Below are 25,999 nucleotides of genomic sequence, written 5' to 3' on the forward strand. Positions count from 1 at the left end.
AGGCTCCTATCGATTTGAACTAAAACATCTACAGATAATGATTTCTCAAAATTAAGTATATAAAAATAAATCTAATTCTCTAATTTCTTAACCTACAATCCAGATACTTGAGTTTTAGTGGAATAGATACCTAGTTGTTATCAAGGTCATCAAAATCTTTACTAATATCTGAACTCATGAAGGTTTCTATTTCATTATCCTGTCTACTAAACTAATAATCTCATTCCTTCTAAGCTGGGGACCGGTCCCAACTTTTGGGGTTGATTTCGAAAGAGATTTTGGCAAATTTAGAAGAATTTTTGGGAAAGCGTCTGGTTGTAGTTTTGGATTTTTCAATAATAACATTTTAGTGGTTCCATCCGGAAGTAAATATTTCTCATCCCTAGTAATATCACTTTCCTCAAAATGTTTCTCGCGAACCGAGCTATAAGCGAGGCTCGAGCGACGCTATAAGTGCTTGGAGTGAAATTTTTTCGTGGGATAGCTTTTACCGAGGCTTTTACGCATAAGCTTAAGGTTTTCATCTTTTGGAAACTTGAAACAACTCGCATCATTTCTGTTTTTGGAAAAAAATGATTGCTCCTGCAGGAGGGAAAACAACATTTTCACACCATTTTCCACAGTAGTTGATCTCGATATCAAATTATCTCACCCAAATTTCGGAAGAAGATTCGCCCAGAACTAGACTAGATCCGCTTCACTTCAAACTATATCGCACTTATTTCACGCCGGTTTTTCACGAAAATTCAACGATTTATCGAACATAAACAACACCACGAGTGAAACCTTTCGAACTAACTGCTGTACTGAATGATATCTCGACATTCTCGACGTACGCTTACGCCATTGAACACTAAAAGAACTGGAAGGGCATGCAGGCAAACTGAGGAAGACTGAAAGGGAAGATGTAGAGAAATCTATCTCTCTCTGCGCTCTGTCAATTGGTTTATCTTCCGTCTCAGTTGGACACACTTTTCGTCGTATTTCAGTACCTAAGAGGCCCTTCCAGTTCTCTTAGAGTTCAATGGCTTACGCAGAGAGAGTTTGCCTATGGCTTACGCTTCGAATTTCTGTGCCTACAGGCGACGTTGCCGCTGTGGCGTTGTTCCGGGCTATTCCTTTAGAAGGCTCAAGGCTGTGAGTAGGCGCTGTTGCCAAATCAATTTAAAAGTAGAGAATTTAAGAAGTTGTTGGATGAATATCATGTCAAAGTATTTTATAATCCTCTTTACCACCCGGAACCAAATTTTTCAGAAAGATCTAATAGAGTCATAAAAACGATGATAGCTAGTTAAATTGAAGAAAACCACAAAAAATGGGACAAATATTTACCCCAATTAGCTTGTGCATATCGAACAGCAAAACATGAAGTTGTTGATAATACACCTTTTTCGATACGGTGGAAAACAAGTCTTTAGAGGATGGTTCGGCAAAAATGTTGAGGATGGAGAAGTTAAGACTATTTGTGAAGGATAAATTGGTGAAAGCTCATGAGAAAACCAAACACGATTATAATTTAAGACATAGACCTCAACGATATAATGTTAATGATTATGTTTGGGTGAAGTCACATTCTTTGTCATCCAGTGTGAAAGATTTTTCAGCGAAGTTAGGTGATAAATTTTGTGGTCCGTATAGAGTATCAGAAAAGCTTGGGGTTAATGCTTATGAACTGAGAGATGATTCGGGAGTTTCTAAGGGATTTTGGCATGTGTCTCAACTTAAGCCTGATAGAACTCTTGATGATGGTCAATAGTTGGGATGAATTTTCCTCTCTCATGTTGATGACACCGACTATTTGTTTGCTTTTTTTGAAAAAAAATCTTCGATTTTTATATCATGGGAAGGGGAGGTATGATACAGTTCGATTTTTATTCTTTACAGTTTTATCTTGTTTGTTAAAGATTTCTGTAACGCAGGAGGTATGTTGCATTCCCAGTAGATGTCATGTTATAAGATCCGTTAAATTCAATTTTGCATTAGAATTAATATGTGTAAACAACTAAATTTTTTTCTTCAATTTTTTTATATCGCTTATCTCTTGAGTCGAGTTCTACATTAGATTCATTTCGAATTTCGTTCTTTTTCCATCGTAGCCGTTGCGCAGTGAATTTAAAAATTTCGAAAAACAATAGAGTTTATTGAACAGCATTTTTGAGTATTTTTATAGCTGAATTAATTCTGCTGATTAAGGCGTTAGCAATTAAATTTGGATAGCCAAGTCGAATTTTATTCAACTGCAATTGAGTGAAAAAATCCTCGACTACGAGGGTAAGTTACATGCAAATTAAATTCAAAACTAGTAAATCTTTTTTTTCTAATTTCATCCTCAGATTTTTTTTCGTACTGTAATTTTCACCTTTGGACTTATTTAAACCCGTTCGAGTTTTGGAAAGGAAATTTTGGGGTGAATGGTGCATACCTCCTGGGTCATATTGGTTTTATGGATCATAGCTTGTCTAGGAAAGATTCATTCCATACTTGGTTTGGTGCGTTTCACTTGCGAGGGGAGGTCATCCTGATTTAAGATAAGTTCCTTATCATACCTGGTTATAGTAGCATTCATTTCTTTAATTATCAGTTGTCACTTCAGTATTGATAACAAATAGTGAACATTGTTCTAAGTGCCGCTATTTCACTTACTTAGTTTTCAATAGCCATTTGTACAAAAATTTTCAAAATTGTTCATAAAATTTTACCCTATAGTATTAAGGATTTTTTTGCATGTAAAGGTTAATCCTGTAGTCAATAGATTGGTTAGTATGCAGTTATGAAACCTGAGTTTTATTATTATTAAGGCGTCAAACCCAACCCTGATTGAGTGTCTCATAATAAATTTGATATTGTAAATTACAAAATTATTGATTTCGTTGTATTATCACAGAAACTGAATTTAAGACAGAAAATACCGTAGCACGTAACGATGTCGTTTCAAGAGATTTGTAATGGGTGAAAATGCATTTATTGTTCAAATATCATGCATTATTTGAGAATGAAATAGTCAGACCACATATCAATAGAACAGAGGCGGTCAGCAGTCACTCAAAGTACGGATATTGTAATTTTACATAAATCAAAGAGCGTCGCCGCCAGATGTTCCACTACCTGACCTTGAGAGTGGGCGCTGACTCATGTACACCACCAAAACTAACTACCTAATATTTAACCCTGCGTTAGTCGCGCCCTCTTTTAGATCGTATTCACTCGCGTGGTCTACAAGTGTAGACCATATTTATTTTAACTTTGAATATTACCTACGTTGATATATTTCAAAGATTATCTATGATGATATCGTTTATTTGACCACTTGTTATTCATATAATTGAAACTTTGTGATAAAATAATGCTTCTCTTTGAGAGGAAATCGAGAAAACTTCAATGTCTCAGATTTCAACATTTTTTCGTTCGAATAGTTATGGTCTACAATCGTAGACCACGCGAGTAATGTAGGGTTAAATATGAGCCATTACAAAACTCTTGCCGATTTTCGTCGCCAGCTCTCGGACTATTCCAGCCTCATCATGTCTTTATGCTTGGAGATATCAAATCTTTTGATGCCTACTCCTGCTGACCAAAAGTCGGATTCGTACATTTCCTCTTTCTTTTCAAATGGTGCTGTTATTAAAAATCTTTTCGCCCTTTCTTCGCTCTACGATATTTCTCTCTCACTGTAATTTCCGCCTGTTCAAATCCTTGTTTATTGGAAAGGTATTCTTTTATCATTATCTCTGTTGTGTTTCTCTTAACTCTGTTCATATAAAGCCAAAACTTTTTCTCTTCTCCCGAGAATCCTTTCGAATTTTGTCCTGTGCCGATATTTTTTCCGTGGTAAGTTCTTGTATTCCTTCGACGATTTACTCCTGTGTATTCGTCACCTTCGATTTGTCTGCTTTGTGTTGTTCCAGTTTATGTTTAGTATTTCTTCCTTGGGGCTATACGTTCTTAGTAAGATGTCTAAAACTCTGGTGTATTCACTGATTCGATTTTGTTTTTAATTTCGTGGGGATATGGGATCAGTTTCGTTTTTTTCACTGTAGGTAGCGCTGTTTAGAATTTGACAGAGCATTGTCATTTGATATTTGAAAATAATTTCCTACGACGTACGAATATGTTGTATTTATAAGCGATTGTTGGTGTGTGAAAATGTATTAGTTTCGAGAAAGGGGTGTAGAACATTCATTTATTCAACATGTCGTTCAGTAAGTTCAGTTTTCCATATGGACAATCAAGAGTTACAGCTAAGAATTCGGTGTTGTTGGAATTTGAAGCAGAACCAAATCAGATGAACGAACATTCGGGACTGATATAGCTAAGTTTTATGGAAACTTCAGCAATATTTCAAAGAAACTGTATTGGAAATATGTAATGTGAATTGTGAGCATGTATTGAGAATCAGAAAAACATAAATCTATTCGAGTATGTTACTTCAAATATTCTTCCTGAGTAGATATAGTGAAAATTTCCTTTCCGTCAACTGAATATATTGGATATTTGACCAATTAACTGTGTTTTATTAAAATCATATTGAATTACCCCCCTCACGAATTCAAGTTGTCAAACAGAAATTATCTTGAAGAAGAACAGTAAATCCTCATTCGAACCCTTATTCGATAGTGTTGAAATATTGACAGATTTGTTTTTACAACGAAAATTGAATTATAAGGCACAAATATTCCTTAACAGCTGACAAAATGCACCAGTTCAAGTTCATATTTTGAACTCGTTGGACGTTGATCGACATTCTATATCAACGCAAAACAAAATAAAACGAGAGAGTATCATTGGACTTCCTTTGGTGGAACAAGGATAGAACCAAGCAAATGACATGGTGGCGCAGCCACGAAACTGAATACTTGCAAAAAGTGACAAGTGCACACACCAGTGTTTTAGACATCTTAGTTCTTAGCTTAGAACATAGAATATCAGGAAGGAGCTTTTTCGAATAAATGTGACGGGAATTGTGCGACGGAAACGGCCATATTGGTCTTCCAAATTTTAATTTTGAAAGTGGCAGACTTGGAAGTCAAATGATTCTGTTATCTGTGGCCAAATGAACAAAGTGATGTTTCAACTTAATTTTGGTAATTCGGATTCTTGAAATTTACTGAAAATAAGAATTTTGGATATTGTAGCGTGAATAATTCATAGGTAGGTGATTTTTTTAAGCTGAATATCAGGTATTAATTATGAGTTCCTGAATTTCATGACATATAACAAGGTTATCTCATGACAATAACACTCCATGGGCGTAGGTGATGTTAAGTCATAGACCTTAATACCATTAAGTATCTAGCCAAGCAGTGTTAGGCGGGGTGAATTTCCGCTTTGATTATCAATTTGAACGAGCTTGAAAAAGCTTCTGACTTTACGTCAGTGCTTTCCTAATTTTTTTGATTAATCAGAATCAACTGACTATTGAAGTTAGTTTTTTGGAAACTTCATTGTCCTACGTCACTGTTGAAACGGAAATATATGTCGGCCATATTTCTCCTCCATTCCGGTCAAATTGAGATGAGCAATATGCTCCTTCCTGTTATTCTATATTCTAAGGTTCTTAGGAACTACTCGCCTCTGTGTTCGGAGTGTTGTTCTGATCTGTATTTTCGGAACTATTACCCCCTCTGTTGTCTAGTTGCGGACATAGTCGCTTTAGCGTATGTGTAGGCTTCTGTTGTTTTATTGTTTGATGTATCTGTCCTTGGCTCTTCGAACGGTCTGTTTGTGGTAGGTGCGTTGTTTTCAGTGATGTTTACCCCTATTTTGGGTTCTTCATTTTCCAGCATTTTGATTTTTTCCATCAGCAGGTTGTTGTTAAGTTTCAGAATTTCATTTTTGTCTCTTGTTTTTTACAGTGAGTGTTTGAGGTACCTTATTTCCATTGCGTTTTGTTATGTTTCTGTTCCCTCCATTTCTTCTTGTTCACCTGTCACGGCGCAACATAAAACTTTGTTTCCACCCAAAAATTTCAAATTTGTATTTATTTTCGCACATACTTGATGAAAAATCGGAAAGCATTGTATGCAGACTTTGAACTTGCAGCTTTTGGTTGCACAACATTTATAAAACTCTGAGTCTCGGGTCATTTTCATCGGACACATCCGACATCGCGTCTTCTCCGTCCGCCATATTCGAACCTTCGATTCTTGATTGGGGTGGTTTTTCGCTGTTTCGAATAATTCATCTGCTTTTCTGTTCATGAATTCCGTTATGGTTTTCCATTTTAGGTCCCTAAAATTCTGTCTATTCCTGACAAACCAAGGTGCACATCGTAGCAGCTTGTTTTCAGTGGCCTGAATTTTTTTGATATGGCTCTTTGCCGCGAAACTCCAGGCAACTGATCCATAAGTCAGTTGAGGCCTAGCAACGGCTTTAATAATTTTCAATTTTGTCTCTTTCGGCATGTGGCTTCTTCTTCTTCCTATCAGAGGGTAGAGTCTATTCATCGCTGCTTTCGTTTTGTCGATTGCTAGTTTGATATGAATATTTAATAAATATTTGGCTTCATTTTTCCAATCGATTTCTTCGCCGTCAATTTCTAGATTCGCTGTAGGTCGCAGTCTTCTCTTCTGTAGTAATATTGCTTGGCTTCTGTCAATTGAGCTTGATTTTCCACCTTATGCACCAGTCATTTGCTTCGTCAATCGTTTCTTGTAGAACTCGTTCTATCACTTCTGGGTTGCGGTGTCGAGTTGCTGAGCCTGTGTCGTCACATCATATAAGCATGGTTCTTGGATTCTTGGGAAAATCGAGAATGTATATGTTGAACGGAAGTGGCCCAAGTACTGATCCTTGGGGTACTCCAGCATCTATATCTCTTGTTAAATGAAGATTTCAGCGGTCGATTCGACTAAGTATCATAAAATTTCTAGCGTCAATCTCTAGATTGACGGAACACGGACCCGCCCCTTCTAGAGCGTCTATCTGATGGCGTCCGCTAATTGGCGGAATGAAAATAGCATGAATATCAAGCACGATTGTAATGCAATAAAATTCATCACGAAAATTTATCTAACTACGCTTAGTAACTGTTGATATATTCGTTGATCATGTCGGGTCGTGGCAAAGGTGGTAAAGTTAAGGGTAAAGCGAAGTCTCGTTCAAATAGAGCGGGATTGCAGTTTCCCGTTGGACGTATCCATCGATTGTTGCGAAAGGGAAATTACGCCGAACGAGTAGGAGCGGGAGCACCCGTTTACCTGGCAGCCGTGATGGAATATCTCGCTGCTGAAGTATTGGAATTGGCCGGTAACGCCGCTAGAGACAACAAGAAGACTAGGATCATTCCACGCCATCTTCAGTTGGCCATTAGAAACGACGAAGAATTGAACAAATTACTCTCTGGAGTCACTATTGCCCAGGGCGGAGTTTTACCAAATATCCAAGCGGTACTTTTGCCGAAAAAGACCGAAAAGAAATCGTAAATAATTCGCAGCACGATCAACTCTCTGTCGAAAGGCCCTTTTCAGGGCCGCAACACAGTATCGCTAAAGAAGTTCGCTATGATATTTGAACGACGATGAGGTAACTCGATCTCAGTCCCCTCCAGCAGATTTCGAGAAGAACTGAATGTCGTAATGACACGTAGTTTTTGTATTGAGATGCCTTGTTGTATTATTACAGTTCGCTACTTCAAGTACAAATCTTCCGGTTCAACGCGCTGAATTTCTACTTTCAGTACAAATGCATACTTCAACGGTCCATTCTACACAGTAGGTTATCAATTGCCCAAAAACTTTCGGTCCACCTCGAATTGATCATACAATATTTCAGAAATTGATCTGATACTCGACCACGAGAAAGTACATTCCAAATGACGGTATCGAACAGAAATTCAACAAGCGCATTCCAATTCGAAAACTATGTCCGATTTCAAGATTTGGTTCGAATGGGTTTTTGGGAAATTGGTTTCATACATTTGTCTAAGCGACAAATGTCAAGAGATACACTAAACTTTTGAAGATTTTCAAGAATTCGTCAGATGAAGGATTCTGATATAGATTCCAAAAAAACGAAATTTTACCAAAAAGTTCAATTTTTCGTTCATTGTCAGTAGGTCAACAAAATCTTCCATCTGATTGGTTCCTGACACATTAGTGCAAGAATTTAGGCAGGAGCAAATCGATTATTTCAATTTTTTAATTTATTTTGTTTCAGACCGAGTGAAAACCCAAAAAAAATTGAGAAATTGGTTTGATACTTTGTCGAATCGACCACTGAAAACTAAATTTCTATCGGAAGTATCTAACTAAATATGAGGCTTACTGTTGCCCTTTTATTTGTACGGGTTTGATTATGAATATCAACAGGTGAGAAACATACATTAAATGTCTCTTCTCAATTTTCGCTCATAAAAAATCGTGACAAAATTAAAACTGAAAGACACATTTCTATTATGATGAACTCTTAATGGACATCGATAAATTCTTCAATTGTAAGTTTTCCAGGAGAGACTTCGAATACAAAATCCGAAACAAAAGTACCTGCTCCTTCATAGTAAATGATACGAATAGACAATTTGGCAGCAATAGACATTGATATTGGATAAAACGAACCATTTTATCGTTGTGGTCCTGAGAAGGACCGTTATACTACGACCTGAATAATAACTCATTCAACCGCCGAAACCGTACAATGTACGTCCTTGACGTTTGAGGGCATATACAACGTCCATGGCGGTAACAGTTTTTCTTTTTGCATGTTCGGTATATGTGACAGCGTCCCTGATAACATTTTCCAGAAACACCTTCAACACTCCACGAGTTTCTTCGTAAATGAGACCAGAAATACGCTTGACACCTCCACGCCTAGCCAATCTCCTGATAGCTGGTTTGGTGATACCTTGGATGTTGTCTCGGAGTACTTTCCTATGACGCTTGGCTCCACCTTTGCCCAAACCCTTACCACCTTTACCTCGACCAGTCATGTCTGATGAACGTTTGGAAAAGTCGAAGTACAGAATCAATACGTTAATGAAAACCGAATAACAGAAAACTACTCTCCGACCAGTATTTATAAACTACAGCCGCCCCACCACAGAAATTTCGTAGCATCCAATAGATGTTCAGATACGCATTGGAACGGCGACGTAGTCTATATATATGGGCAGACGGTGGTGGGGACGGATAGAATTATTTATCCGTGCCACGGAACAGATCGTGTAGAGAAATAGGTAGAGTGTTCGATATCTTACATTATGGCTCGTACTAAGCAGACTGCTAGAAAGTCGACCGGGGGTAAGGCTCCGCGAAAACAATTAGCCACCAAAGCTGCACGTAAAAGTGCTCCAGCCACTGGCGGTGTGAAGAAACCTCACCGTTACCGTCCGGGAACCGTTGCTTTACGTGAGATACGACGTTATCAGAAAAGTACCGAGTTGCTGATCCGTAAATTGCCCTTCCAGAGGTTGGTACGTGAGATCGCTCAGGATTTCAAAACTGATCTCAGATTTCAAAGTTCCGCCGTAATGGCACTTCAAGAAGCTAGCGAAGCTTATTTGGTTGGACTTTTCGAGGATACCAACTTGTGTGCGATCCACGCCAAAAGAGTAACTATCATGCCGAAGGACATTCAACTTGCTAGACGTATCAGGGGTGAACGTGCCTAAATTTCGATTCGGGAATCTTACATATCGGTTCTTTTCAGAACCACAAAACTCAAGATGATTTTTTTTACTCGTACGATACTTCGATCGCCAGGCTCATACAGTTCGATACTTCCGATACGGATGGAAATTTCAGTGGTCGATTCGACAAAGTGTGAAAGCAATTTCTTTAAATCTTTTTCTGAATTTTTCTCGGAGCCTCTGTTGAAATATGTAATCGATTTGCTCACGCACTCATGTGTCGCGAGCAATTCAAATGCTAGAAATTATTGCCTGACTGACACTGAACGGAAAAGGGAATTTTTGATAAGATTTCGTAATGTTTCGGAGTCACATCAGAATCCTTCATCAGACGAATTCTTGAAAATTTTCCGAATTGTAGTTTGCCGATTCTCAATAGATTTCAATATCGGGAAAAGAAGTCAATAATGGGTCTTTCTTTATGTTATTCTTTATTGAAGTTTTCCTAGCTTTCGAGATTGAAACATTGCCGATTCTCGATTCGACAAAATATAAAACCACCAACTATTGAATCAATTCGAATCAAATCTTGAAATGGTTTCAGATTTTAGGTTCCTATAAATCGGTCTATTCATAACAATTCATGGCTAAGTGTACGCGGAACTCATACCTGTTGTATGAGTCCTTACTGACAGTTTAAGGTTGTACAACACTTTCATTTGCCCTATGCTTCACAATTCATTTCCATCTTAATTCAAAAACGGAGGGATGAATTCATCTCATTTTTAACATGTATAATCAGAAGGAATGAACAAAGAGACTCACGTTTCGTTTTTGAAAAAAAAATTAATATTTTTCTGTTAAACTCAGTTTGAAAATGGTGGTACATATTTATATACGAGTATAAATTCGAATGCAAAAGTGATGGTTCGAAATAATCAACATGAGTATTTTCTTAAAAAGACCTTCATGATAACGAAAAAAAAAATTTGAATTTTTTTCAATTATCCTGGATTTTTGAAGGAAATGAGATTAATTCACCCGCCTCTCATCAAACTCCACCCATCCATTTCTGAGTAGCCAATTACAATTCACTTAGCTCCTGCATTGTGATTTATGGCCAAACAGGCGACCAGTTTTTACGAGGGTTAATTTTATAATAACAAAAGGACGGGTGGTACTCGACTCTTGCAGAAAATTCAATACATACAAGATTTATAACATCCTCCTAAAATTTACGTGAAAATAACGTTTTGGGTGTCGGACTATATGTACCAGCCTTGAGTATTAACCCCCTTAGAGGAATAACCCAGTTCATCAGATTGAAGCCGAAACTTTACCGCCGTAAAGTGGCGGTGCATATTGGATATTAAGAGAAGTATATGATGCTGAGTCAGTCGAGAAATTTTGGGGCATTTTATTCTAGAAGAAATCTGCTTTCTTCAGCCCAAGTGATCAGAATTTTTGGGACCGACAGGGCTGGAATGAAACATTTTTGTGCCTGGTTCAGCACAAAGCTGAACGTGGAATAAACACTTCTTTATTGAAAATTCGATATCGATTCGTTTTGAATCCATAATTCAGTTATGAGCAACTCATCGAATTATGAATTATTTTCGACCATTCAATGATTGATTCTCTGTTGTTAGTTCTTCGATATATTCGGTAAGGAAAAAGTTGACTGGAAATCGCATAACTGAACAATTATTGAAGAGAAATTCAATGTTTTTTGATACCCGCTCAAAATTTGGAAAGCGTCCGTAACTAAGCTTTTGCGTACCTATTTTTATATGAGGTTTTTGCACTAAAATTATTCAGGAAATATACCCCTAAAATTATTGAACCTATCGAATCGTTCAACACCCCGTATATTCAACACTGTGTTTTGTACAATCAATTCAAGACAAAAAATCTTACTCTGAAGCAAATTAAGGTTATTTTCGTGACAAAAATTCAACTTGATGTTCTTATTCACATGACCTCTTCTGCCTATGATTGGATAAAGTCTACTCATTGCGCCTTTTGATTTATCAACTGCACATTTGATGTGGTTTTTTTTTCCAAGTTAGTCCTCTGTCAAGCTTCACTCCTAGGTATGTTACTTCATTTTTCCATTCAACCTCTTCTCCATCAACTTCAAGGTTTTCTTCCATCTTCAATCTTCTCTTTTGCAGTAATATTGCTTGAGTCTTCCTTCCATTGATTTGGATTTTCCATTTGATGCACCATTTGAGTAATTCATCTATGGCTTCCTGCAGTCTCTGGTGTATGATCTCTGAGCGTCGATGTCTGAACGCTATTCCTGTGTCATCTGCCTACAAGGTGAGCATATTTCAAGCATTCTTCGGGATATCATAAACGTACATTACTTACGTAATGTCCAAGTACCGATCCTTGAGGCACTCCCGCTTCCAATTGTCTGGTTTGAGAGGTTGCTCCATCTATCTTCACATTAAAGTTTCTATTCCTCAGATACTTCCTTATAATCTTGCATAACTTGGTCGAATATCCTGCTTTTTTCATCTTGTAGATTATGCCTTCGTTCCATACTCTATCAAAATCTCTCTCGATATCCATCAGAACTAATCCTGTGGCCTGCTCGGCCTGCATTCCTTCGGTGCGGTATTCTATGAGCCGTAGCAATTGGAGTTCAGTCGAATGTTCTCGTCGAAATCCAAATTGTTCGGGTGGAATTAACTTCAACATTTCTGTTTCCTCATTCAGCCTTTTAGCGATAACCCTCTCGACGATTTTTCCTAGTGCTGATTGGCCTATAATTTTGGGGAAATTTCCGTTCCATTACAGGCTTGTTGAAAACTATCATTTCTGCAGTTTTCCATCTCTTCGGGTAGTATTCGGTCCTCATCACTCCGTTTGTTATATTCGTCAAGGCTGCTATTCCTTTTCTAGGCAATTTCTTCAACATATAATTCGTTATCCTATCTTCTTCCGGCGCTTTCCTGTTTTTCAATATCATTATAAGATCTCTTTGATATCTGTTGGTGAAGTCGGTTTCGGAATGATTTCGGTTTCCGGTGGTTCCATCATCAGTTTTTCGTTTGCCTCCACTTCTTCTTCTAGAACTTCATTGTCATCATATCTGACTATGCTTATTCAGTTTCTTCTCGTCTTCTTATCTTTTTGTTGTTCTGTAGATTTTTCTGAGTCCGAGTTCTTTTTCAAAAGTTCCTTTATATCCCTTGGGGTATTTCCATGTTGATTGGTTTTACCAAGAGATTGGTGCTTTCTTCATAGGCTTTTTTTATTTGATTTTCCAATTTTTCAACTGCTTCATCTAATTCTTATATTTCTCCCAGTCTGTGCGATCATTGGTTTGTGTCTCTTCTTCGTTTCTTGGGCCATGTCCCACTATGAATTCTTCTATGGGATTGTGGTCTTCTATTGTATCAATGCTGATTTCTTCAGTGATGTCTTTCATTACGACAATGTCCAGTACATCAGGTAGTCCATTTACTCTTGGTATGTAGGTCGGTATATCAGGTCCTATCACAACTGCATTAAGTTTTTCAGCATAAATCTTCAGTCTTCTCCCGTTGGTATTTTCCACTCTACTATTTCTTAATAATTTGCTGCATCTTCTTCTCAATCTCTTCCTCCAGATTCTGCATCATCGTGCTGAGGAGGTTTTTCGCGAACTCATCCAGTTCCTCAGTGATTCCAGAAATTCCTTTCCTGGTTTCGGCTTTTTTGACGGTTTTTGCCTTCTCCGTCATTTCGTCTGGATTCCTAGTCTCTGCTTTGGTTGCAGTTTCCTGGGGTTTCTTAACTTCCGAAGAGTTTTGGACTGGCTTCGGAGTATTTTGGGTTGGCCTCGAGCTGGTTTGGTGCGATCTTGGCGATCTCTAGGTCTTTTTCGTGACCAAGAAGCAAGAAGCATTACGTTCGTCATTCTTCCCGATAAGCTTACACTCCTTGGAGCTGTGATTACCGGAGCATTTCACCTAATTCCATGGGAATTCGCATTTGCTATGGGCATGTCCATACCGTTGACAGCGATAGCACTATCCAGGCCCTGCTGTCTTTCTCTTTGGTTCGACAACACAATTCATGTTGTACAGCCTGTTGATTCCGAAGATGCCCTTATTCTGAGTTTTCACCAGTAGTAAGGGCATTGGCTTTTAAGAAATGTACGAGGTCAACCTTATGACCTCGGCATCAACGATTCCTTGATCCTTGAGGTTCTCAAGGATCGTAGGAATATCTGCATATATCGGTAGGTATCTCACTACCGCGTAAATTTCCTTCTCCTCTTCTCGTTGGAGAGTGTAAAACTCTATTGATTTTTTGGAGGAATTCAGTCATCCTTCGGGGATCTTGGGGGGTTTGTGGGACGATCATAATTCCGTCCTTTACTGCTGTCGCTCTGCTAAAATTAATGCCGTTTCGCACTAACGCGTTAGAAATTGACGTCCATTCTGACGTTCCTCTAAGGGTAACTGGGGGGACCTTCTCTCTTTTCTCCTCCACTGGTGGCTGGGGATGTCACGACTCTCTTCTTATTGAGCTCTTCATTTGACGAAGAGCTGAATTTTCTCACTCTTTTGGAGGGTGGGGAAATTTTGTTTTTAGGGGTTTTGACCACCTCAATCTTCTGCTTTTGACACGATATAAGCGTTTTCTAACGCGTCTTCTTCCATTACGGAATGGCAGTCCGAATGGTCAGAAATTTTAAAATCTAATTTATAATTACTATACTACTCAAAGAAATTTGAAATAAAATTTTTCAAGAAAAAAAAATATCTCATGCATAAAAACGAAACGACTCACCAGAGATCTTTCCACGCGAGAAAAATCAGGAAACAGATACGAAAAATAAGCTCACCTGATGCTTTCTGCAGAACCACCGATCTAGACCTGGACTCTGGCAGATGAACACCAACTTTGAAAATTTTAACGAATTAAACTTCCGATAACACATACACGTATAGAACCTACCCAAACTTCACAGACGGAATAAAAAATTCCGTAGCTTTGCTAGTGGGCACTTTCACTTTTACTTTCACTTTAACAGCACTATGAAATACGTCTGCTCTGGTCAAGCTCCCACTCGACACTGAAATGATGCAACAACGCCTCTCAGAAAGAGGATTTGTTTTGATTCTGTTCTTGAAGATTTGGGCAAATCACAGAGCTTTGTTGGTTGCTTTATTCGTTTTTGTCATTGAAACATTTTTGTATCGGAATTGAGATTTCAGTGATCAATTCGGCAAAGTGTGAAATCAATTTCCCAAAAACTGTTGGATCAAATCGACCCAAATCTCGAAACTGTACACAGTTTTCGAATTGAGATGTACGTGTTGAATTTCAGTTTGATAGTTCTGATAGGAATTGAGATTTCAGTGGTCGATTCGACAAAGTATGATTTCAATTCACAAGGAATTGTGAGATTAATCCAAGCCAAATCTTGAAACTATACATAGTTTTCGAACTGTGACGCTTATGTTGAATTTTAGTTGGATGTTGGATCAATTCGACCCAAATCTCGAAACTGTACACAGTTTTCGAATTCAGATGCACATGTTGAATTTCAGTTCGATAATTCAGATAGGATAATAGATAATCTTCAAGTGCTATGTAGAGAACAAAATCTTCTAGGAAGATCTATTAAAGAGATGATACTTATAATACGAATGTATGTCAGTTTTTATTCGATGTTTCGCCTTTACATAATTTATCACAAAAAAAATTTGATTCTTTTTTTTCAGTCATTCGGTTATTCACATTTTATTCATACATTAGTTTTCATATTTTGACCACTTTTTCACAACCTTTTCGTTATTTTTTGACTCCACCTGAATGCTTGGTAACAATTAGCTTTTGTAGTAGCCTGATGAAGGAAATAATAAATTTCCGAAACGTCGCTGAGAGAATAAGTGTTTTAATTTCATGTTCCTTGTGCCAATATTCACCTTTAATGAAATTCTCTTGATGGTTTTACCCTTTTATATTTTCTTTCCAACCCTGATTTCTTTGGCATCTTTTGTTGCAATTTCCTGAAGTTTTGTTTAGGGCTGGCTTCGGAGAGGTTTGAGCTGGCTCCGAAGTGGTTTAAGTTGATCTAGGCGATTTCTTGATCTTTTTCGTTTAGTGGGGGCGTTCAATCCTAGAATCTCATATAGTTTTCGAATTTTCTCGATAGAAATTCAGTGCTCGATTCGACAAAGTATTAGAAATTTTTTTGTCGAATAACATTTCGCTACTTCCAGTAAAAATGCGGATTTTGATGGTCAATGAATAAAAGAATATGTTCTATTTATCATGAACTGTTCGATCAAGGAGAATCAAATTTCGAAATAACAACTTATGATGAGAATATCCAGGAACCATGACAAGAGCGACTTCGGCAAGTCTGGGAAGAATCGTTTCGGTCCGTCAAAAATGACATATCGGCCTATTTCCCATATCGCATTCGTCCGAAATACGATGCAATGATGAACCCAATAATTGGTACAAATAAAAAACTTCAAATTCCGTGAGATTACGCAGAAAACTTGCAATTTCAAGTCCTTAGCAATAATTTACGAGCCAATCGCCCGTCAAATTTCCGTCAACTTCGCTAATATAGATCCCACTATCCGAAGTAATCCAAACCAAAAGTGTTAAGGTCACACAATGTCATCATCAACCTCCGAGTCTGAAGTGCGACAGGCAACTACGCCCGCTAGTGCTGTTGGTAAGACGCTAAAAAAAGCCGAGAAAAAAACCTCGGCAAAGTCGAAACATGTCAAACCCAGCCATCCCCCAACTTCCGATATGGTTAACAGTGCCATCAAAGGATTGAAAGAAAGGAGCGGATCCTCGTTGCAAGCTATCAAGAAATACATCGGTTCGAATTACAAGGTCGATTCTGAAAAACTTGCACCGTTCATAAGAAAATATCTCAAGTCCGCTGTACAGTCCGGTTCCTTGATTCAGACCAAAGGAAAAGGAGCGTCTGGTTCTTTCAAATTGGCCGCTGGCGGATCTACAACAAACGCGTCGAAGAAAGTTGCGAAAAAATCTGTCAAGTCGGCCGATGGAGCAAATAAGAATGCATCACCTACAACGGCAGCCGACAAAAAGAACAAATCACTTGCCAGATCTACATCTACAGCGAGTAGGTCGAAAAAGAGAGCGGCTATTGCTACAGAAAAGAAGAAGCCAAAATTAACGAAATCTCCCTCTAAAGCTAAGAAGGCAATCAAATCGCCGACGAAGAAGCCCAAAGCACCGAAACCAAAAACGGTCAAATCAGTAACGGCTCCGAAGAAAGTTACGTCTCCCAAAAAGAAAAAGTAAAACGAATCTAATTTTGGAAGGAAATACATTTTAAACCGGTCCTTTTCAGGGCCTCTAGAATTTTTTATCAAATATTACTTTTATAGATTTTCACTCGCTAGAGAAACGATGTCGGAAAAGATGTTTCCATCGAACACGGTAGGTAATTTTTTTCGGAAAATTAAATATTTTTGAAAATGCTATCACATAAGTCGCGAATTCTAAAAATCACTTGACGGTCAGGAATTTTGCCGAATAATTTCAGATGCAGAATATTCAAGATTTCACTCAAGCTATCGAATGATAGCGATTTTGATCAAAAAATCAATACGCCGCAGAAATTAAATATCTTCATAAATGTTCTCTCGGTTCCGAAGTACTCAACATAGTCATCGCAATTGAAAAATTGCGAACCTCATTCCGAGGTTCGGTTCAGATTGAACAGTTCTTTCGAAATTGAACTCGTTATTTGACTAATTGACAATGAACATCTGCATTCATATGGAAGCATCGAACTGTAATTCAACCTGCGCATGCCATTTACAAAATTATGTGTGATTTTAAGCTTTGGTTAGAGGCTAAAATACGATGGGTAGTACGATGGCACCGGATAGAATATCAAGGAAGTCATATCAAACAAGCAATCGACAAAACGAAAGCAGCGCCGAATAGACTCTACCCTCTGACAGGAAGAAGAAGCCACATGTCGAAAGAGACAAAATTGAAGATTATATTCGAGAAAGTTGATATTCCGGGAGAATCATGTGTATTTGAAATTCCTTCCGGGAGATTCGAATTTTTAGGGCTAAATTCCTGGAGAATCCCGTGATTCCGGGAGAGGTGGGAACCCTAAGTATAGTTCACGGTACAAGGTACCTATTTCACGTGTCTACTCAACTCAACTGGAACTATAGAACTAGCAAAGTTATGAAAAAAGGGAAAAAACTTCAAACACCTTCACTGTGAAGTAACACATACACTAATCGTTGAGTCTCAACTTAAAAATGAAACTTTTTGCTTTTATAAGATTTCTAAAGACCATGGTACTATCAACCAACAAAATTTGAATGTCTGAAATATTTGATCAGTAACTTGAAACATGCCGTACAATATCTCTTCTCTCTCCAAATGCAGTGCTTAATTGACCCAAACATTCGTACATTGGACTTCAGAATCAAGTTTTGTTTTTTTTTTAAGGAATGGAAATTCTTTTGAAAGATCACTTACTTTTTTCATTATCCATCTCGAATATTCTCGAGAAAAATGCTGAATTGAATTCAAGATTATGACGGACGTTTTCCAGTGACAGACTTCTTGAACGATTGACGGACTGTCCGACACAATGACGGACGTCTGGTCACCTTACTATAAACCAACTAGTTTGAAAAACCAAAATTGTTGGAATATTGAACTGGGGTGGTTTCCGTATTTTTGCATTTATAAGATTTCTAGATACCATGGTACTATAAACCAACTAGTTTGTAAAAGCCAAAATTGTTGTATTGGAATATTGAACTGGGGTGGTTTCCGGAGCATGTTTCCAGATAACAGACCAAAAATTTTGGGTTAAGCTAATTTTAATTGCATTTTGATATTTATGAAGGTCATTTTGGAAATTTCATTTTATTCATAATTTCTGTACTGTAGTTCAGTTATAAAGAAACTGAATATGAAAATAACAATTATCATGTGTTGAGAATCGAATAAGTCCCATCAATATTCCAGATATTCGGCAGGAGGCGTCAAAGAAGCAAAGATTAACCTCTTTGAAAGAAGCCGCCCCATAAAAAGAACCGTAACTGTTATAGAGGATGACGACAAAGTTGTAGATTTCAGTTTTATGGCATCTGTGTTATAGAATGAAACATTTGTGAAAAAGGGTACGAGGGTAATTAAGTACAGGTCCAGTTTATATTAGGTACTGTTATTGCTGAATTCGCAGAAAATCCTCTGCATTCTGCAGAAATCTGATAATTGAATATCATTTGAAAACAGATTCATTTAAAATTAAGTATCTACGAACATTTTAGCTTAATTGACTTTTCAAATGGTAGGTACTGAGTAAAAAATTATCAAATATATATCATGTATATAACTCAGGGGCGGAGCCAAAGATGTGAGATTTTCCTATCTCATAATTTGTATCGGTAAGAGAACACTATTTTTTATTAATTTATCGACAGTCATGCCTCCGAAAACTAGCGGAAAAGCAGCTAAAAAGGCGGGCAAGGCCCAGAAAAATATTTCCAAGAGTGACAAGAAGAAGAAACGGAAGAGGAAAGAAAGCTACGCCATCTACATTTACAAGGTATTGAAACAAGTGCATCCCGATACCGGTATTTCTAGCAAAGCCATGAGTATTATGAACAGTTTTGTGAATGATATCTTCGAACGTATCGCTGCTGAAGCGAGCAGACTGGCTCACTACAATAAACGTTCTACGATTACTAGCAGGGAAATTCAGACTGCGGTACGGCTTCTCTTACCTGGCGAGCTGGCTAAGCATGCAGTCAGCGAAGGTACCAAAGCAGTCACCAAGTACACCAGTTCCAAATGAAGTGGAACACATACGTTCTAACCCAATAGGTTCTTTTCAGAACCACTAATTAGTTCTTCCTAATAATTAGTAACTTGTCTGTTGCTATTTTCCTTAGATTTGATCGGCAAATTGCTCCGCTCTATGTAAAGTTGATTTCCTTCAGTCTAACATTATCTGAAATTCAACAAAGGCGTCTCAATTCGAAAACTTTGCGGTTTCAAGATTTGGTTCGAATTTATTCAACACTATTTTTGAGAAATTGATTCCACTTGAAATCTTCGGCAAAAATTCCGTGAATCCAAAACAAAATTCGGCACGCCTCGCCTGGACCACACTAATGGATTTAACTGTGCGATCGTTCCGAATTTTAATGTTGCTTTAGATTCACGGAATATTTTTTATAACATCTGTATGTCATTCTCACAAGTATTCTGATGTGGTGAGTTTTATATGTATATAATTACATAATCCTAACCCTTATTAACTTAAATTATACTTTTGTTTGTTACCTATTTTTATTTTAACAGTCCCGAAAAGGGATGTCAAATATTTTAGATTTCCTTACCTCCCTGAATAAAGTAATGAAATAAATCACATTTTCAAGAATTTTGGCTGCAGTTATGCATTTTATAACGTACAGACCACGAAAATTTTCTTTATTCGTTTGAAGGATAGAGTACCAGACCAGTTTATATCTGAATTATTATATAAAATTCCTTGTCATAATTGTGACTCGCTGTATTGACCAAACGAAGCAGTACTTGAAAGAAAGTTTTGACAACATAAGTGTGACACTAACAATTTTGATAATAGGAATAAAACCGCTTTAGCTGATCATTCTTTTAAGACAGGTCATAAATTCAACTTTGAGCGAGTTTCAATTCTGGCTAATGAATGTCGCCAATACAGCCGTAATATAAGTGAAATGATACATATAAAAACAAATAAAACAGTAAACCATAGGGAAGATGTGCAAGGTCTCAGCTCAGCTCATTGTACAATAGCTTATTGATTTGATGTTGTTGGTTAGAATAATATTTTTCTTTGTACTTGCTAATTGAGAGATTTCAATTGTTATAATATATTATCGTTATCTGTAACTTTATAGTAATTTTGTTCTGTGACGTTTATTTATCGTAATTAGATTATATTTTATTTAATTCTATTGAACATAAGATTAGGAACAACAACAAATTTGTGGCTTCTATGTAACATGAAGAATAATATTCTTTGATTTAAACTGCAAATTTGAATTGATCGCCGTGCATGTTTGAGCAGATATTAATGAATCGACTTATTGTAGTAAGCTATATATGGATAGTTCCACCTGAATTATTTTTAACTAGGTAAATGTGGAAACCATTGTATGATTAAAAAATTAACACCTGTAAATTCATGCATATTTCAGCCTCGAGAAAGGTGAAACTTGAGCTCCGAAACATCGGCGTTGTTGAAAGTCGTTTATTTATTAAAGTCCAATTACCTGATATATGACTTTGTTAAAGATTATGAGGCCAGAATTGATTTACAAATAGATAAATATTGTAACAAAAGACCGTATAGGTGTACTATAAAAGATAAAACATAAATCGAATGACAAATTGCAGAACTCTTAAAAAAAGAAATTATTGAGGAATCCTATAGCCCGTTTGCAGCACCGGTCACATTAACTTACAAAAAGGATGAAGAGAGAAAAAGCAGTTTATGCATAGATTTCAGAGAGCTCAACAAAATTGTAGTACGTGAACCACAGCCTTTTCCGAGAATAGAAGATATCCTAGTAAAATCTCGAAATTGTAAATTTTTCAAAAAATTGGATATTAACTCTGCATTTTGGTCAATACCCCTTCGAATTGAAGACAGGATAAAAGCAGGCTTCGTCACACAAAACGGTCATTTTCAGTGGACCTTCAATTTTCCAGAGAATATTGCAATTTAATCAGAAAACATGGACTATCTGATTTCACAAGAGACTATATACAGTAGAATCCGATTATTATGACGCCGGCTATATTGACCAATCGCTTATGATGACGCAATTGCACTGTTAAGTTTGGTTTCATTCAAAACTCCTTTCAACAGGATTCGGATTTAATGACTTCGCTTATAATGACATGTCGCTTACAATGACATGATTTCAGATACAACAACATTATTTGTAGAAAATTTCTCCGGTTATAGTGACATCTCGATCGTTTTCTCAAGCCACCCCACCCCTTTTCATACGACGAGGTTCGATAGGATACGAGATATATCTGATTTTTTTTTTAAACGAAAAAGTTCTTCATATTTTGTTGTTTTTGTGTTAGGGTAATAAATAAGCCTTAAAATATGATATGATCAGATTCTGGATAAACAGAACGGTTTTGTCTGGCTAGCGACGGGTTGGGATAACGAAACTCCCAATTTCTCCAATAATTGGTGAGCAAAAAATTTCTCACTAGGGTAATAAATTAGCCTAAAAATAGCCTTGAAATATGATATACTCAGATTCTGGATAAACAATGTATTAACGCTTTTGTCCGGCTAGTGACGGGTTGGGTTAACGAAACCCTCAATTTCTCCAATAATTGGAGAGCAAAAAATTTCTCACTAGGGTAATAAATTAGCCTAAAATTAGCCTTGAAATATGATATAATCAGATTCTGGATAAACAATGTATTAACGGTTTTGTCCGGCTTGCGACGGGTTGGGTTAACGAAACCCCCAATTTCTCCGATAATTGGAGAGCAGAAAATTTCTCACTAAGGTAATAAATTAGCCTGAAAGTATGGTGTGATCAGATTCTGGATCAACAATGTATTAACGGTTTTGTCCGGCTAGCGACGGGTTGGGATAACGAAACCCCCAATTTCTCCAATAATTGGTGAGCAAAAAATTTCTCACTAGGGTAATAAATTAGCCTAAAATTAGCCTTGAAATATGATATAATCAGATTCTGGATAAACAATGTATTAACGTTTTTGTCCGGCTAGTGACGGGTTGGGATAACGAAACCCCCAATTTCTCCAATAATTGGTGAGCAAAAAATTTCTCACTAGGGTAATAAATTAGCCTAAAATTAGCCTTGAAATATAATATAATCAGATTCTGGATAAACGATGTATTAACGGTTTTGTCCGGCTTGCGACGGGTTGGGTTAACGAAACCCCCAATTTCTCCAATAATTGGAGAGCAAAAATTTCTCACTAGGGAAATAAATAAGCCTAAAATTAGCCTTGAAATATGATATAATCAGATTCTGGATAAACAATATATTAACGGTTTTGTACGGCTAGCGACGGGTTGGGTTAACGAAACCCCCAATTTCTCCTATTATTGGAGAGCAAAAAATTTCTCACTAGGGTGATAAATTAGCCTTAAATTAGCCTTGAAATATGATATAATCAGATTCTGGATAAACGATGTATTAACGGTTTTGTCCGGCTTGCGTAGGGTTAGGTTAACGAAACCCCCAATTTCTCCGATAATTGGAGAGCAAAAAATTTCTCACTAGGGTAATTAATTAGCCTGAAAGTATGGTGTGATCAGATTCTGGATAAACAATGTATTAACGGTTTTGTCCGGCTAGCGACGGGTTGGGATAACGAAACCCCCAATTTCTCCAATAATTGGTGAGCAAAAAATTTCTCACTAGGGTAATAAATTAGCCTAAAATTAGCCTTGAAATATGATATACTCAGATTCTGGATAAACAATGTATTAACGTTTTTGTCCGGCTAGTGACGGGTTGGGTTAACGAAACCCTCAATTTCTCCAATAATTGGTGAGCAAAAAATTTCTCACTAGGGTAATAAATTAGCCTAAAATTAGCCTTGAAATATGATATAATCAGATTCTGGATAAACAATGTATTAACGTTTTTGTCCGGCTAGTGTCGGGTTGGGATAACGAAACCCCCAATTTCTCCAATAATTGGTGAGCAAAAAAGTTCTCACTAGGGTAATAAATTAGCCTAAAATTAGCCTTGAAATATAATATAATCAGATTCTTGATAAACAATGTATTAACGGTTTTGTACGGCTAGCGACGGGTTGGGTAGACGGAACTCCCAATTTCTCCAATAATTGGAGAGCAAAAATTTCTCACTGAGGTAATAAATTAGCCTAAAATTAGCCTTGAAATATGATATAATCAGATTCTGGATAAACAATGTATTAACGGTTTTGTACGGCTAGCGACGGGTTGGGTTAACGAAACCCCCAATTTCTCCAATTATTGGAGAGCAAAAAATTTCTCTCTAGGGTTATAAATTAGCCTAAAATTAGCCTTGAAATATGATATAATCAGATTCTGGATAAACAATATATTAACGGTTTTGTCCGGCTTGCGACGGGTTAGGTTAACGAAACCCCCAATTTCTCCAATAATTGGAGAGCAAAAAATTTCTCACTAGGGTGATAAATTAGCCTAAAATTAGATTTGAAATATAATATAATCAGATTCTGGATAAACGATGTATTAACGGTTTTGTCCGGCTTGCGACGGGTTGGGTTAACGAAACCCCCAATTTCTCCAATAATTGGAGAGCAAAAAATTTCTCACTAGGGTAATAAATTAGCCAAAAATTAGCCTTGAAATATGATATAATCAGATTCTGGATAAACAATGTATTAACGGTTTTGTACGGCTAGGGACGGGTTGGGTAGACGGAACTCCCAATTTCTCCAATAATTAGAGAGCAAAAAATTTCTCACTGAGGTAATAAATTAGCCTAAAATTAGCCTTGAAATATGATATAATCAGATTCTGGATAAACAATGTATTAACGGTTTTGTACGGCGACGGGTTGGGTTAACGAAACCCCCAATTTCTCCAATAATTGGAGAGCAAAAAATTTCTCACTAGGGTAATAAATTAGCCTTAAAATATGATATGATCAGATTCTGGATAAACAATGTATTAACGGTTTTGTACGGCGACGGGTTGGGTTAACGAAACCCCCAATTTCTCCAATAATTGGAGAGCAAAAAAGTTCTCACTAGGGTAATAAGTTAGCTTTAAATTAGCCTTGAAATATAATATAATCAGATTCTGGATAAACGATGTATTAACGGTTTTGTCCGGCTTGCGACGGGTTGGGTTAACGAAACCCCCAATTCCTCCAATAATTGGAGAGCAAAAAATTTCTCACTAGGGTAATAAATTAGCCTTGAAATATGATATAATCAGATTCTGGATAAACAATGTATTAACGGTTTTGTACGGCTAGCGACGCGTTGGGTTAACGAAACCCCCAATTTCTCCAATTATTGAAGAGCAAAAAATTTCTCACTAGGGTAATAAATTAGCCTTAAAATATGATATAATCAGATTCTGGATAAACAATGTATTAACGGTTTTGTCTGGGTAGCGACGGGTTGGGATAACGAAACTCCCAATTTCTCCAATGATTGGTGAGCAAAAAATTTTTCACTAAAGTAATAAATTAGCCAAAAAATAGCCTTGAAATATGATATACTCAGATTCTGGATAAACAATGTATTAACGGTTTTGTCTGGCTAGCGACGGGTTGGGATAACGAAACTCCCAATTTCTCCAATAATTGGAGAGCAAAAAATTTCTCACTAGGGTAATAAATTAGCCTAAAAATAGCCTTGAAATATGATATACTCAGATTCTGGATAAACAATGTATTTACGTTTTTGTCCGGCTAGTGACGGGTTGGGTTAACGAAACCCTCAATTTCTCCAATAATTGGAGAGCAAAAAATTTCTCACTAGGGTAATAAATTAGCCTAAAATTAGCCTTGAAATATGATATAATCAGATTCTGGATAAACAATGTATTAACGTTTTTGTCCGGCTAGTGTCGGGTTGGGATAACGAAACCCCCAATTTCTCCAATAATTGGTGAGCAAAAAATTTCTCACTAGGGTAATAAATTAGCCTAAAATTAGCCTTGAAATATAATATAATCAGATTCTTGATAAACAATGTATTAACGGTTTTGTACGGCTAGCGACGGGTTGGGTAGACGGAACTCCCAATTTCTCCAATAATTGGAGAGCAAAAATTTCTCACTGAGGTAATAAATTAGCCTAAAATTAGCCTTGAAATATGATATAATCAGATTCTGGATAAACAATATATTAACGGTTTTGTCCGGCTTGCGACGGGTTAGGTTAACGAAACCCCCAATTTCTCCAATAATTGGTGAGCAAAAAATTTCTCACTAGGGTAATAAATTAGCCTAAAATTAGCCTTGAAATATAATATAATCAGATTCTTGATAAACGATGTATTAACGGTTTTGTACGGCTAGCGACGGGTTGGGTTAACGAAACCCCCAATTTCTCCAATTATTGGAGAGCAAAAAATTTCTCTCTAGGGTTATAAATTAGCCTAAAATTAGCCTTGAAATATGATATAATCAGATTCTGGATAAACAATATATTAACGGTTTTGTCCGGCTTGCGACGGGTTAGGTTAACGAAACCCCCAATTTCTCCAATAATTGGAGAGCAAAAAATTTCTCACTAGGGTGATAAATTAGCCTAAAATTAGATTTGAAATATAATATAATCAGATTCTGGATAAACGATGTATTAACGGTTTTGTCCGGCTTGCGACGGGTTGGGTTAACGAAACCCCCAATTTCTCCAATAATTGGAGAGCAAA

General features: G+C 37.0%; 5 protein-coding genes and 1 long non-coding RNA gene across 6 annotated transcripts; 5 read left to right on the forward strand and 1 right to left on the reverse strand.

Annotated features, from left to right (window-relative positions):
- The first annotated feature begins 2,103 nt into the window (after window positions 1–2,103).
- Window positions 2,104–2,776, forward strand: LOC123308965. Its single transcript, XR_006537201.1, has 2 exons — window positions 2,104–2,271; window positions 2,334–2,776. It is a non-coding gene; the product is annotated as an uncharacterized LOC123308965 (long non-coding RNA).
- Window positions 2,777–7,046: 4,270 nt separating this feature from the next.
- On the forward strand, window positions 7,047–7,474 carry LOC123308956 (histone H2A). Its single transcript, XM_044891788.1, has one exon. It carries the CDS (start codon window positions 7,047–7,049, stop codon window positions 7,419–7,421), a length of 375 nt encoding a protein of 124 aa, XP_044747723.1. The 3' UTR covers window positions 7,422–7,474.
- A 1,079-nt stretch (window positions 7,475–8,553) lies between these two features.
- Window positions 8,554–8,951, reverse strand: LOC123308958 (histone H4). The gene has a single exon (XM_044891791.1). It carries the CDS (start codon window positions 8,921–8,923, stop codon window positions 8,612–8,614), a length of 312 nt encoding a protein of 103 aa, XP_044747726.1. The 5' UTR covers window positions 8,924–8,951; the 3' UTR covers window positions 8,554–8,611.
- A 236-nt stretch (window positions 8,952–9,187) lies between these two features.
- On the forward strand, window positions 9,188–9,652 carry LOC123308961 (histone H3). The gene has a single exon (XM_044891794.1). The coding sequence runs from the start codon at window positions 9,194–9,196 to the stop codon at window positions 9,602–9,604; it is 411 nt and encodes a 136-aa protein (XP_044747729.1). The 5' UTR covers window positions 9,188–9,193; the 3' UTR covers window positions 9,605–9,652.
- Window positions 9,653–16,195: 6,543 nt separating this feature from the next.
- LOC123308948 (histone H1B-like) lies at window positions 16,196–16,885 on the forward strand. The gene has a single exon (XM_044891779.1). It carries the CDS (start codon window positions 16,196–16,198, stop codon window positions 16,859–16,861), a length of 666 nt encoding a protein of 221 aa, XP_044747714.1. The 3' UTR covers window positions 16,862–16,885.
- Window positions 16,886–18,998: 2,113 nt separating this feature from the next.
- On the forward strand, window positions 18,999–19,446 carry LOC123308962 (histone H2B-like). Its single transcript, XM_044891795.1, has one exon. The coding sequence runs from the start codon at window positions 19,026–19,028 to the stop codon at window positions 19,395–19,397; it is 372 nt and encodes a 123-aa protein (XP_044747730.1). The 5' UTR covers window positions 18,999–19,025; the 3' UTR covers window positions 19,398–19,446.
- The last annotated feature ends 6,553 nt before the right edge of the window (window positions 19,447–25,999 follow it).

Source organism: Coccinella septempunctata, chromosome 3 (assembly GCF_907165205.1).
Source record: "Coccinella septempunctata chromosome 3, icCocSept1.1, whole genome shotgun sequence".
Lineage (NCBI taxonomy): Eukaryota > Metazoa > Arthropoda > Insecta > Coleoptera > Coccinellidae > Coccinella > Coccinella septempunctata.

What these genes read in the sequence shown, in the direction of transcription:
- LOC123308956 (XM_044891788.1), top strand. Translation starts at nt 7,047, where the DNA reads ATGTCGGGTCGTGGCAAAGGTGGTAAAGTTAAGGGTAAAGCGAAGTCT.
- LOC123308948 (XM_044891779.1), top strand. Translation starts at nt 16,196, where the DNA reads ATGTCATCATCAACCTCCGAGTCTGAAGTGCGACAGGCAACTACGCCC.
- LOC123308958 (XM_044891791.1), bottom strand. Translation starts at nt 8,923, where the DNA reads ATGACTGGTCGAGGTAAAGGTGGTAAGGGTTTGGGCAAAGGTGGAGCC.
- LOC123308962 (XM_044891795.1), top strand. Translation starts at nt 19,026, where the DNA reads ATGCCTCCGAAAACTAGCGGAAAAGCAGCTAAAAAGGCGGGCAAGGCC.
- LOC123308961 (XM_044891794.1), top strand. Translation starts at nt 9,194, where the DNA reads ATGGCTCGTACTAAGCAGACTGCTAGAAAGTCGACCGGGGGTAAGGCT.